A 12,566-nucleotide genomic window follows, 5' to 3' on the forward strand; every position below is an offset into this window, starting at 1 on the left:
CTTAGTATTTATTTTACATTTATGCATTCCGTTTATTCACAAAGTTATAATTATCTGCCTCTAGATGTCCTAAGACATGTCAAGATTTGCTGCACCACACATTCACTGTTGTGAAAAATGTATAAATTGATGACTCATATGCTATTATGTGGACAAACATTTGACCAAAAACCCATAAAACATAGGGGGGTTAAAAGGTTGTGAGATGTTTTGAAAAAAACAACAGGCCAATAACAAATACCTTTTGCACTTTTTTGTACATTCGTAAGGGTTTTAAAAAAGTCATGATCGAAAGAATTGTTTTACAACTAGTAGCCTAATCCCATGTTGTATGCATCTTAGCTGTGATTTGAGCCACAATGATTTTCTATTTAGTTTTGCACTGTGCACATTTCAGCTTGACCAACATTTCTCGGTATGAGAGTGAGAAGGGTCGTTGACAGAAGAACAATACAAACTCCAGTCACTCCAACATCACCATCCAAGTCAATACACTGTATGTTATCAGGAATACCTATTACAGCATGTACCAAAATCATAGTTGTCCATTACATTGTCGGGATGTGTTTTTTTTTGCCGAGTGCGCATTTGTGTCCTCTGTGACGAAGCCGGAAGGAAGTATCGCTGAGGACTACACGCTTTGAGAGTCTGCAAGCTAGCGTTAGCTACAGTTAGCATTACTTTTTTTTTATGCCGAACGGCCATTAGTTCTTGGAAAAAATGCCTTCGCTAAACGGACAAACTGATGTTATGTTTGTAAGTTACACCACACAGTATGTTGTTATATTTGAGCATATCTTCACAACGAATGTTAGCTAGCTGGAGTGTTTAGCTTGCCTGTGTGTATTTAGCAGTGTTGAAGTTAGCTTGTTATGGTTCGTAAGGCAGGGATAAGATTTGTTTTCAGACATGATTGGCTCCTAACTTGTGGTTAAAGTACTTAAATTCGGAACTCATAATATTTAAGTTATCGTTAATGGATTCATTTTTAACTTACAATCTACGGATGATGAACTGTTAACGTTATCGCAACGTTACACTGCCGCGCTAATATTAGCTTTAGCGAACGTAACTTAACTTACGTTCTCTTTTAAAAAGTTATTGCGGTTGAAGTTTGTGTTATATGCTGTGGTTTCTGGCTCTGTTAGGAGGACGATGATCTGCCTTATGAAGAGGAGATTATCCGGAACCCGTACTCAGTCAAGTGCTGGATGCGTTACATCGAATTCAAACAGAACGGAGCAAAACCCACCCTCAACATGATATATGAGCGGGCTCTGAAAGAGTTGCCTGGCAGGTAATTAACATTACAGGGGAACGCTATAAAGAAACATCGACATTGTAACTTACTGAAAAGCAGGTTGCTAGGTATACTTGCAAATCCACAGATTAATGCAACCACATCAACGACACAGGGCTGTGTGTGTCATCAAATCTAGCACAGGTGATCTATTTTTGCCTAATCTCACTCAGCTACTGTTTGTTTAGTGTAACCCCCTTCTGTTTCTTTCTATTTCTTCCCCAGCTATAAACTGTGGTACAATTATTTGAGAGAGAGACGGAAACAAGTCAAAGGGAAATGTATCACTGAACCAGGCTATGAAGAAGTCAATAATTGCCATGAAAGGGCACTAGTGTTCATGCACAAGGTAATACTTCCTATACAACTCCATACTGAACTACTTGACAGTACAAAACAACCATCTGTGGAAGTTCTTCTACTAACTAACCATCTGTCTTTGCTTAAACCAGATGCCTAGAATATGGCTTGATTACTGCCAGTTCCTTGTGTCTCAATGCAAGATCACAAGAAGTCGGCAAACATTTGACCGTGCACTCAGAGCTCTCCCTGTTACTCAGCACCCACGCATCTGGCCTCTGTATCTCCGCTTTGTTCGTAACCTGCCTCTGCCCGAGACAGCCATCCGGGTGTACCGCAGGTACCTTAAGGTGAGAGTATAGTACAGATGTGTCTTAAAACAGTTTCTGATTACAGGGAATTTAATTTGCACACTGTCAGTGGCAACTTATGGAAATGGATATATGATTTCACAGAGTGGTATGAAAGGTTTGAATGTATGAACATTTCCTGTAAATGTCTGAAGAGCCGAGTCAAAGGCTACTGAATTTGCTTTTAGTCTTGAGGATGATTCTGCAATCATCCCAAAGTCTATATAAGCATACTGTATAGAGCTCTAATGTGAAACCTGTCTCCTAAAAATCTCATTTATACAAGAGAATAGTATTGGTATCTAAGGATGAAATTACATTAAACAAATTTAACTAATATAAAGGAAAGCTCTCAATAGATTATGCCAACAAAATGTAAGTGAATCTTTTTTTCTACATGAATGAAAATGACCTGAAAATGTGCTGTCTGCTCTTTGTCCCATGTAGCTTTCTCCAGAGAATGCAGAGGAATACATAGACTACTTACGGTCTGTTGGCCGCTTGGATGAAGCTGCTGTGCGGCTAGCAGCTGTTGTAAATGACGAAAGCTTTGTATCCAAAGAGGGCAAGTCTAACTATCAAGTAAGATTTTATTCACGTCCCAGGCACCTCCCAGTGTGGCTGTCTTTCTTTTTTTTTTTAAGCTGACCAGGAATATTGATAAATGATAATCTACATTTATTTCTTGGACAGCTGTGGCATGAGCTCTGCGACCTGATCTCCCAGAACCCTGATAAGGTGACCTCTCTGAATGTAGGAGCCATTATCCGAGGAGGCCTCACTCGCTTCACAGACCAACTTGGAAAACTCTGGTGCTCTTTAGCTGACTATTACATCAGGAGTGGTCACTTTGAGAAGGTATGTTTCCTCCGAATAGCTTCCATTTTTATAACGTATAGCATTTACCAACTTATTACATTACATTTACTCATTTAGCTGACGCCATCATCCAAAGCGACTTACAATTGGGAATCAACCCGGGTCTCTCACACCAAAGCCTTGTCTCTTATCTGCACAGTTGTTTATTCCAAATACTCCTCTGCTGTATGTTAACCTAGTTTGGCTCAATTACATTAACATTAATTTACTGTGTGCTGGTTTGACTGACTGACTGTGACTATTAATGTCTTTACTTTCTCAGGCCCGGGATGTGTATGAGGAAGCCATCCTTACAGTCGTAACAGTAAGGGATTTCACACAAGTGTTCGATAGTTATGCCCAGTTTGAAGAGAGCATGATTGCAGCAAAGATGGAGACCACTGCTGAGATGGGGCAGGATGAAGACGGTGTGTGTGGATTCATCAATATTGGCAAGTGTCTTTGCTTTTACTTTTCTTGTCACGCACGCCTGACTCTTTGTCCCTCTCCTCCCAGATGACATAGACATGGAGCTTAGACTGGCCCGCTTTGAGCAGCTGATAGCCCGGCGGCCACTCTTGTTGAACAGTGTGCTACTGCGGCAGAACCCTCATAATGTCCATGAGTGGCATAAACGGGTAAAACTGTATGAGGGTAATCCACGGCAGGTGAGCTTTAGACCATTTTCTTCATGTTTGTTTATTAATTTGTTGAAAGGGACAGTGCATGCAACAAACACCACATAGCAGGGCTCCAGACTAACTTTTCCACTGGTAGCACTGGTGCAACCAACTTTCTCAGTTGGTCGCACCAGCACATAATTTGGTTGCACCTCCTTTTTTTGGTACAGGTACCGTAAAACTTTGAATAATAGCCCGGGCTTTTATTTGCTAAAATCACTGAATTCACCCGTCCATATGGGACAGGCTTTAATTGATTTTTGCACAAAACGGAAACTACTATGAAACTGTTTATTTCAAACTGAATAATACTTGTGTAAAAATGATCAAATAGACTAAAGGAATATAAATAATCAAGGAACGGACACATTCACACTTAACGAGCGCTTCAAAGTTAACTTGAGTCAACACTTTTTTTCCCCTTTTCCTCTTTTGTAGCCATGCAGGTTACACCGGTAAATCTAGAAGAATTAGACTTTGGGTCTTGTTGTTTCTGTTAAATGAACTTAACAGTGGTATTGTGGAGAATCTAACCCAGGGATCGGCAACCTTTAACACCGAAAGAGCCATTTGAACTCGGTTTCCACGGAAAAGAAAACACTAGGAGCCGCAAATACTTCTTGACATTTAAAATGAAAAACCCCCGCATTTATTTAAAAAAAAACAACAACAACTTCCCTTTCATGCTGAATGAATTCTTGAAAAAATAATAACAATGTCTGAATGTCTCTTTCAAATAAATTAAAAAGCTGAACTTAAAATATCCATGTAGCAAACAAAAGCAAAAAATGCCGTGAGCCGTCATCCTTATAGTATCGCCTTTGGGCTTTCAGAGCATGTAGCGGAGCCTTGACCTGAATTTAAAAAATAAAGTGAGAAAAAAGCACTGTGTCACTAAACAATGAAAAATAAATATTTGCAAAATATCTGCATAAATATTTGTTTTACCTGGTTAATGGGACTTCTGCTCCTGAACCTCTGTGCACAGCGTCTGCAAATCGGGGCTGTACGAAGTCAGATGTAAGTTGTCATCTGTGAGGCGTGAGCGGTGTTTGTTTTTAATGTAGTTCATGGTAGAGAATAGCTGCTCACATACATATGTGGATCCGAAGATGGACAGGACTCCAAAGGCGTATTTCTTCATGTTCATGTAGGTGTCAGGGATGGCATTCCATGTTTCAAACACAAGTTGTTTTTTTTTTTTAGTAATTTATTTTCCCAAGCCACTTGGAGCCGCAGTATAAGGATGAAAGAGCCGCGGGTTGCCGACCCCTGATCTAACCGATCTAATGATGTTCAGCATGTCCATATTAACATATTGATCATATGTTTAAACATTAATATTTGTATTAACGATCTAAGCAGCTTAGAAGCAGCTGAAGCGGGCGACCCTGCGGGGTTTAAGAGGTTTTATAAATCCAAAGAACTTCTATAAAAATCAGACCAGGCGTTTAATTGAGGCAGGCGTTTATTTGTCAAAATGTGTTCCCACACCAGGCCAGTGAAGGAGGTAGGCGGCTATTTGGGACTTGGCTATTAATTGAAGTTTTACGGTATTAATCAATGACCACTTTTCGGATGATGCTTCGGCCCCCTTCTTACCGTTGTTGTGCAGCTTCAAAGAATAAAGCTTATAGCAATGGACGGGCTACATTAGACGTTTTGTAATGCGCATTTTGAAGTATCTCATTAGAAAAGGTTAATGGAAATGGCAAAATCTGAAGGAAAAAAAAATCCTTAATTTCGCAAAAGCTTTTATGCGCACTTGAGGTGGTTTTTGCTTTTGTCGAAAAATGGGAGATGGAAACACTTCTTCCGAATAAGTTCTGACATAGCGAACTTATAACTCACGACTGATGAGCTGTTTCTGCTGTTGCCTGGTTGTGTGGAGTTTTACATACCTGCCGAGACGTTCATCCACCTTGCAGCTGATAACACTCATTTGTGCTAACAAAAGAGGTGGATGCAAATCTCGGCAGGTAGCCTTCATCATCTGTTCTGCCGAATTATGCATTCACCTCTTAAAGGTCCTTTTTAGATACTTTGCTCTGCAGACTGAACGGGGTTATCACCGCATATTTTTGCTGAATCTCAATGAATGCTACTTCTACTGAGTATAATAAAATACTACGGAATGACCGCTGGTACTGAATGACAGCACTTGTGTGATCACTCTTTACTGTTGCTTACCTGGTCCGTGCTTGTAAAATATCCACCGTGTCCGTACTGCAAGAAAACATTTCTCTCTGTGTTTCTCTGCAAAATGCTAAAATGGGTCGCCAAATATGCTTTAGTGGCCTTTTGATATGCCTGGGTGGCCCCCCCGAGTAAAGTCTATATGTGGGAAACACTGAATATACATTATATACTAAATCCATGCTTGCAATATCTTCTGCAGATCATCAATACATACACTGAGGCAGTACAGACTGTGGATCCAATGAAGGCTACAGGGAAGCCTCATTCTCTCTGGGTTTCCTTCGCTAAATTCTATGAGGAAAATGAGCAGCTGGATGATGTAAGTCATTGGATTCTTTTCAAGGGGATTCTGAAAACCCTATGCAATTGAGATCGGATGCTTTTTCTATTCCTGATATGTCTTACATTGACTGACTGTCACTCAGGCCAGGACAATTTTTGAGAAGGCTACCAAGGTGAACTACAAGCAGGTGGATGACCTTGCTGCTGTGTGGTGTGAATATGGAGAGATGGAGCTACGCCATGAGAACTATGAACAGGCACTGCGAATACTGAGGGTGAGACCTCTGCAATCATTAGTTGAGAGTCTATTAATAAAATTGTAGCACCATTTACAATAGATGTCTAGTACCATCTAGTGGCGGGATGGAGACTACAATAATATTTGCAAATGTTATCTTCCTCCAAATGTTTTTTGAAAATGTGTTCTCTATCAAGATTTAGCTTTTGATTTTCAAACATTACACGTGGTAACTGAAACAGTAGTCCATTGATAGGTAGGCCTGTGGTAGCATGTCATAATAGTGTTCAATACACTAAAACACAGGCTTGATCAGTGACTAACAAAAACATTGCATACTGTTTATTGCTTTGTCTGAAGCGCTCTCCTCCTTTCAGATATTTCACAGATGCTAACTTGTATTTAGGGGAAATAAAACCAATTACAATATATAGGCTATAGGAGGTTGACAACAAAAGATATGTGACTGCTGTGCCTGTTTAGAGATTGTGAAAATCAGCAACAAAGAAACGAGTGGTATTGATTAGCAATACTTGAGTTAAGAGTTAAATATTACTGATAAGCACGTTTTTAAATTTGTGACCACTGTGTTTTTGTGTATGCTTTGTGGATATAGTTGTTGTGAAATGATTCTTAACTATATAATGACATGATAAATTTTTTAATATAGAAAGCTACAGCCATTCCATCCAAGAAAGCTGAGTACTTTGATGCATCTGAGCCAGTCCAAAACCGAGTCTACAAGTCCTTGAAGGTCTGGTCTATGCTGGCGGACCTGGAGGAAAGTCTTGGCACTTTCCAGGTATGTTCAATACATGTTTGTGTGTTAGCAGGTGTGTGTGTGTTTGTGTGTGTAGGGCTGGGGTGATGCGATTTGCATAACGTGCGTCGTCACGTCGCAATGAATTGCTGCTGAAGGTCTTAGCAGGAATTCCCCAGGAGAACTAGCAAGCTGCAGATAAAAAATCTTAGTAGCAGGCATCTAAAGTTTGTGAGTACTTTCGACAGAGACCCAACAATGTAGTGCGGTGTAAGCGCTGTAAATTGGAAACTTATCACAGCAGTACAACTGCTATGCACGACCGTTCAAAGTGAAAGCATACTGGGGCGTCTTTGTCAAGACCAGCAGCAAGACAGCACCGCAAATCCTGCTTAGTTTTTTGTCCCCACACAAGCGCAATACATTAGGACTATCAATACGAGGAACATGTTTCTGTTAGTAGTAGTCACTTAAAATTGATTTTATGAATGTTTCTTGATGGCCCACATGTTAAAAGTGATTTCTGCTGTGTTGCTGTTAATGATGAAATAAAATGTCATAATAATTTTAAGTTTTAAGTCAAGTACGCAGTAAAAGTACTGATACTCCAGCTCAGGTATAGAGTTGACATATACAGTAAGTTAAACTGCGTGTCACAGCAATCCTTTTGAATTTGAGGTCCAGTATTTTCTGATCCACCAGCTGGCAAATAGGGTCTATTATTATTATTATTATTATTATTATTATTATTATAACACAGACTTGACTAGAAAATTTGACTTATTTTAAAACACGCTTCTATTATCATTATTCTAATGTGTGTTTAAAAAAACAAAACAATTGTTAGGTGCAGCCTTAATTACATGGCAGGTAAACTCTGAGATATTTAGGATTGGTCTTAGAAGACTGATCCACTTTGTGCTTTTGTGTGTTTTTAAAACTGTCATTCATCTCTGTGAGTTGTGTATATATTTACTAGTCTAATTCTTCTTCCTTTTTTTTCTCCTACAAGTCTACAAAAGCAGTGTATGACCGCATTATTGACCTCCGCATCGCCACGCCACAGATCATCATCAATTATGCCATGTTCCTTGAAGAGCACAACTACTTTGAGGAAAGCTTCAAAGTAATAACCTGCCACTAATCAACATAATGAACATTTATTGTCAGTATGTGTTTGTTTTGGTCAACACTCCACCCGTATATAGAATCCTTTAATGTTTTTGTCAAAACCTTTTTAGGCATATGAGCGTGGCATCGCTCTCTTCCGGTGGCCAAATGTGTATGACATCTGGAACACGTACCTCACCAAGTTCATTGATCGTTATGGGGGCAAGAAGCTGGAGAGAGCTAGAGATTTATTTGAACAAGCCCTGGATGGCTGCCCTCCCAAGTTTGCTAAGAGTAAGTAGCTTTGTTAGAATTACATTGCCAACTTTTTTGCTTTAGGAAATGTACTGAAACCAAATGTGCCTTGCTTTCCAGCCATTTACCTGTTGTATGCCAAATTGGAGGAGGGATATGGATTGGCACGACACGCCATGGCTGTCTATGAAAGAGCAACGCAGGCAGTGGACGCTGATGAGAGACATCACATGTTTAATATCTACATAAAGAGAGCAGCTGAAATTTATGGAGTCACATATACCAGAGCAATTTACCAGAAAGCTATTGAGGTACATGATAAAAGCGTTGATGAAATTACAACATGTTTTGAATTTGGTTTGTTCTTGTCAGAAAATCCTTAAAAAGCTTAGCATGCACTAATTTAAGCCTATTCTGGAATGCTTCAATAACACATACATTGTGTTAGTTTGTTCTATTCGTTATGAATATTATTGACTACAATCTGAATTGTACCTTTTTTATGTATCCAGGTCCTTCCTGATGAGCATGCGAGGGACATGTGTCTGCGTTTTGCTGACATGGAGAGCAAACTGGGTGAGATTGATCGGGCCAGAGCAATCTACTCCTACTGCTCCCAGATCTGTGACCCCAGGGTGAGAAAAACCACCTCATGCTGTTACCTGTGTCTCAATAAAATATCACATTTCCATCATAGATGTGCACATCATAATTCTTCTTGAAATATTTATGAACTTGATCTTTCAGGTGACTGCTAATTTCTGGCAGACCTGGAAAGAATTTGAGATCCGCCATGGAAATGAAGACACAATTAGAGAAATGCTACGGATCAAACGTAGTGTCCAGGCCACATACAACACCCAGGTCAACTTTATGTCCTCTCAGATGCTGAAGGCCACAACAAGCTCCACAGGCACCGGTGAGAGAGCTTGTACAAACTTGTTAGCTGCAGACAAGCCTATCCTGAGCTAGTAGTACCATTGCTAGTACCATGACATTGGGGAGATATTTGAAATTATATTGATATGGTTAGCCACACATGCTACACACTTGGCCCAAATCCTGAGGTTACACCCCAGAACAGGGCAAGAATTGATGTACTAAAATATTTTTGCTAATGTTTTTGTGCATGTCCAACCATTTGTTTCATCTCGTGTCCAGTGTCAGATCTTGCTCCAGGCCAAATGGGAATTGATGACATGAAGATGCTGGAGCAGAAAGCACAGCAGCTTGCTGCACAGGCTGAGCAAGACAAACCCAAGCCCAAAGAGAAGATTCTGTTTGTCAGGTTTGTCTTTTGTCATTTTTTACTCCAGTGAAAAGAATCTGTGAAAAGTTATGCCTTTTTATAAAATTGGACTACATGTGGCAAAAGACACAGAGACACATCAACAACCCCCGGGTCAAGTGCTTGCTGGTCAGACTGTGTTCTGAGCTGCCAAAGTGCAAGACTCCGGCAAGATAAGAGGAGGCAGACTCTGGTGGTCAAACACAGTTGCTGCTGTTTACTTTCACCACACACGCAAATTCAGAAGATGCATTGCAGAGTTTTTTTTATGTTACCTTATTTTAATATACATATTATTTAAGTTCTGTGTGTAGCATGAAGGGCAACAAACTTGTGTTGTATAATGATAAATAAACTAGCTCGATTCCTCATTCTCTGCATCTGCCTTGGCAGGAGTGACACCTCTCGCAGTGAGTTGGCTGAGCTTTCCAAACAAGCCAATCCTGATGAGATCGACATTGATGATGATGACGATGAGGATGATGAAAACCAGGGACCAGAGGGTGAGTGACAGCAGTAAAACAGAAACATTTGGTGTTTGTTTAAGCATTAATTCATGAGCATGCATGTGCTAATTGTCTTCTCATTTTTGGCCTTTCCAGAGGTGCAGCTTGAACAGAAGAGTGTCCCCACAGCTGTCTTTGGAGGGCTGAAAGATGACTGAAAATTATATTTCCAAAAATGCAATCACATCAGTCTTCTGATTTCTCTTGTAGACATTGAATAGGCTCAATTTTTTAACTTCTGTGAATGCTCAGTTGTGTCCACTTTACTTTAATAGAATATATAACACGTAAAAAACAGCATTTTTGCCTTTTTATGTGTTTTCTTAGTCACTGTTTGTAGGACAGTATACAGTGAGGCTGTATTGGTATTGGCCATATGGTGTCAGTCTTTCTCAAGTTTGAAGCTCAAGATAATTGTGCCAATGTGCAATTTTCTGTTATGAAATACTAACGAGGTTATGTGATAACTGAAGTCTAATGTAGTTTGACATTTTGTAAACAAATTAACAGTAAAAACACCTTTGTATACCTACAAAATGTTTCTCTGACAGGAAGCGCTGCCCTAAAACAACACAGGGGAGGAGCATAGTTTCTTAAACAGGGCATTCATTTAAAACTGGAGCTGAGTGTTCAAGACTCACGTTGTTGGCTTTAGGATCAGGAAAAAGATTTCATAACTTGATTACAGTATGTCATTGCTCAAATATTAAAATTGTGCTCTAGTTGTACATAGTGTAAGTACACTCAAGGAACAGTTCATACCACTGACTGAATAATAGGAGGGCTGTAAACATTTTGAAAACATGTCCTGGTTTTTTTTGTTATAAATGTGGGTGTTCACTTGGCCCACTGATCATTTTTAAGGCTGTAGGTAATGATGATGAAAAATGTGTGAATGCAATGCGTGACACAATGCAGTCTGACAGGTTACAACTTTTTTTGGAAGTTTTACTATTGCCGCACTGCATAGGTTTGCAGTGTTTGTGAATTATGCACCTGCTATTCTGGCTGTGACAAGCTCGTCTCTTACAATATCAGAAACTTTACATTATCTTGAGAACGCAGTTGTAATAAAAATGGATTTAAATCCATGTTAAATGCAGTGACTTTTATCTGGCAGAGGAAACTGCCCCAGAAAACAGTGGGTAGGAGTTTGGTTTCTTTTAAAAGGAATATTTTGTTGAAACAGGAGCTAAGCATTCAAGTGTTTTTGTTGCAAAACACCTATTTAGACATCACAAACCCATTTAAATTGTGCTCCAATGCTGTGTGTGCAATCCATGTAGCGTGGGGGAATAACTTTCCAGATTAAATGTGATGTATATCTATTTAAGAATTTAATGGGAAAGGCCTCGTGCTTTTAAATGTCGCTAATCCATCATAAATGTTAAATTGACAGTACTACTAGTACTAGTTAGGAAGAAAGTGTTTCATAATTAGATTAAAATAACAGAGGTAATCATCTTACAAAGTTACTGCATTGGTGCACTTCAAGTGCTTGGAATTTGGAACTTTGAGCAACATCATGTGATGTGGCACTCTTTAGATGTCTGTTTTCCAATATGGATAGTGCTCCTGGAAACGAGTACTAGTATGTTTACCCTTTCAGTGCAGCCTTTTTGCATGTACTGCAGGGCTGCTTTTAAGGTGCAGTAAGAATGTTTTTGATCTATGCTGCTAATCTATACTAGACATTAACTCTATTATTTGATCAGTAGCTGATATGAATGGTTCTGATCTAAACAGGTTTGTCAGACCATTTGGGTTTAATGCCTTCCCTTTCTGGTATATAAAAGAAAAGAAAGGTAATTAAAATAAATAGATTTAAAATAGCATAATCTTAGGTCTGAACTTCTCTTTTTGTTTTTCATCTGCAAGAGATCAGTTAGTGTCATTTAAAGCAGCACCCCCGAACTGATGGAGTTTGCCCAGGTCACTGCAGTAGGGCTGATGTTTTATGGTTTTGTACCAAGGTTATCCACCTGAGACAGTTATAACCAAAGAAGGTAAAAGCCTAATGACGCTATATGTAGATCCACATTGTTACAGCCTTTCATGTGCGAGAAACTAAAATGAAGGCTATTTTGTGAATATATCTTCATCTAAGCCTATTAAACAGCCACGAAAACCAATCGCCTATATCAAAGACCAGACAATAAAGTAACAACAGGTTAAGTCAGATATAATAAATATATATGGTATATCCAATGCTAAGTACATTTAGCTCATGTTTTTGTGGTATTGCTATTTTACTTAAATGAAGGCACTGAATATTTTCTCCGCCACCATATAAAATATTAATATACCACTATGTAATACATATGTAAGTATTAAATCTATAGGCTACAGTTGTCACGGTAATATTTCTATTGTTAGGTCACTTAGCTGTGTAACCCACTCAAAAGGTGCCCCTTCACGCGTTCACCTGTGTGTGGGCGCG

General features: G+C 39.3%; 1 protein-coding gene across 1 annotated transcript; it reads left to right on the forward strand.

Moving 5' to 3' along the window:
- Positions 1-720: 720 nt before the first annotated feature.
- xab2 (XPA binding protein 2) lies at positions 721-11,224 on the forward strand. The gene is made up of 19 exons (XM_038709938.1): positions 721-756; positions 1,149-1,297; positions 1,526-1,649; positions 1,753-1,950; positions 2,398-2,532; positions 2,644-2,808; positions 3,092-3,236; positions 3,325-3,476; positions 5,887-6,006; positions 6,113-6,244; positions 6,878-7,009; positions 7,980-8,093; positions 8,209-8,371; positions 8,453-8,643; positions 8,845-8,967; positions 9,080-9,251; positions 9,494-9,620; positions 10,014-10,123; positions 10,223-11,224. Exons 1-19 carry the CDS (start codon positions 721-723, stop codon positions 10,282-10,284), a joined length of 2,550 nt encoding a protein of 849 aa, XP_038565866.1. The 3' UTR covers positions 10,285-11,224.
- The last annotated feature ends 1,342 nt before the right edge of the window (positions 11,225-12,566 follow it).

This window comes from Micropterus salmoides, unplaced genomic scaffold (assembly GCF_014851395.1).
Source record: "Micropterus salmoides isolate LMB-PRFRI ecotype aquatic unplaced genomic scaffold, ASM1485139v1 Ms_hic_scaffold_10, whole genome shotgun sequence".
Classification (NCBI taxonomy): Eukaryota; Metazoa; Chordata; class Actinopteri; order Centrarchiformes; family Centrarchidae; genus Micropterus; species Micropterus salmoides.

Excerpts from the sequence above, each read along its gene's own strand:
- xab2 (XM_038709938.1), top strand. The coding sequence starts at position 721 with ATGCCTTCGCTAAACGGACAAACTGATGTTATGTTT. Across the intron at positions 1,951-2,397 it reads TGTACCGCAGGTACCTTAAG|CTTTCTCCAGAGAATGCAGA; the intron begins GTGAGAGTATAG and ends TGTCCCATGTAG. Across the intron at positions 8,372-8,452 it reads CCCTCCCAAGTTTGCTAAGA|CCATTTACCTGTTGTATGCC; the intron begins GTAAGTAGCTTT and ends CTTGCTTTCCAG.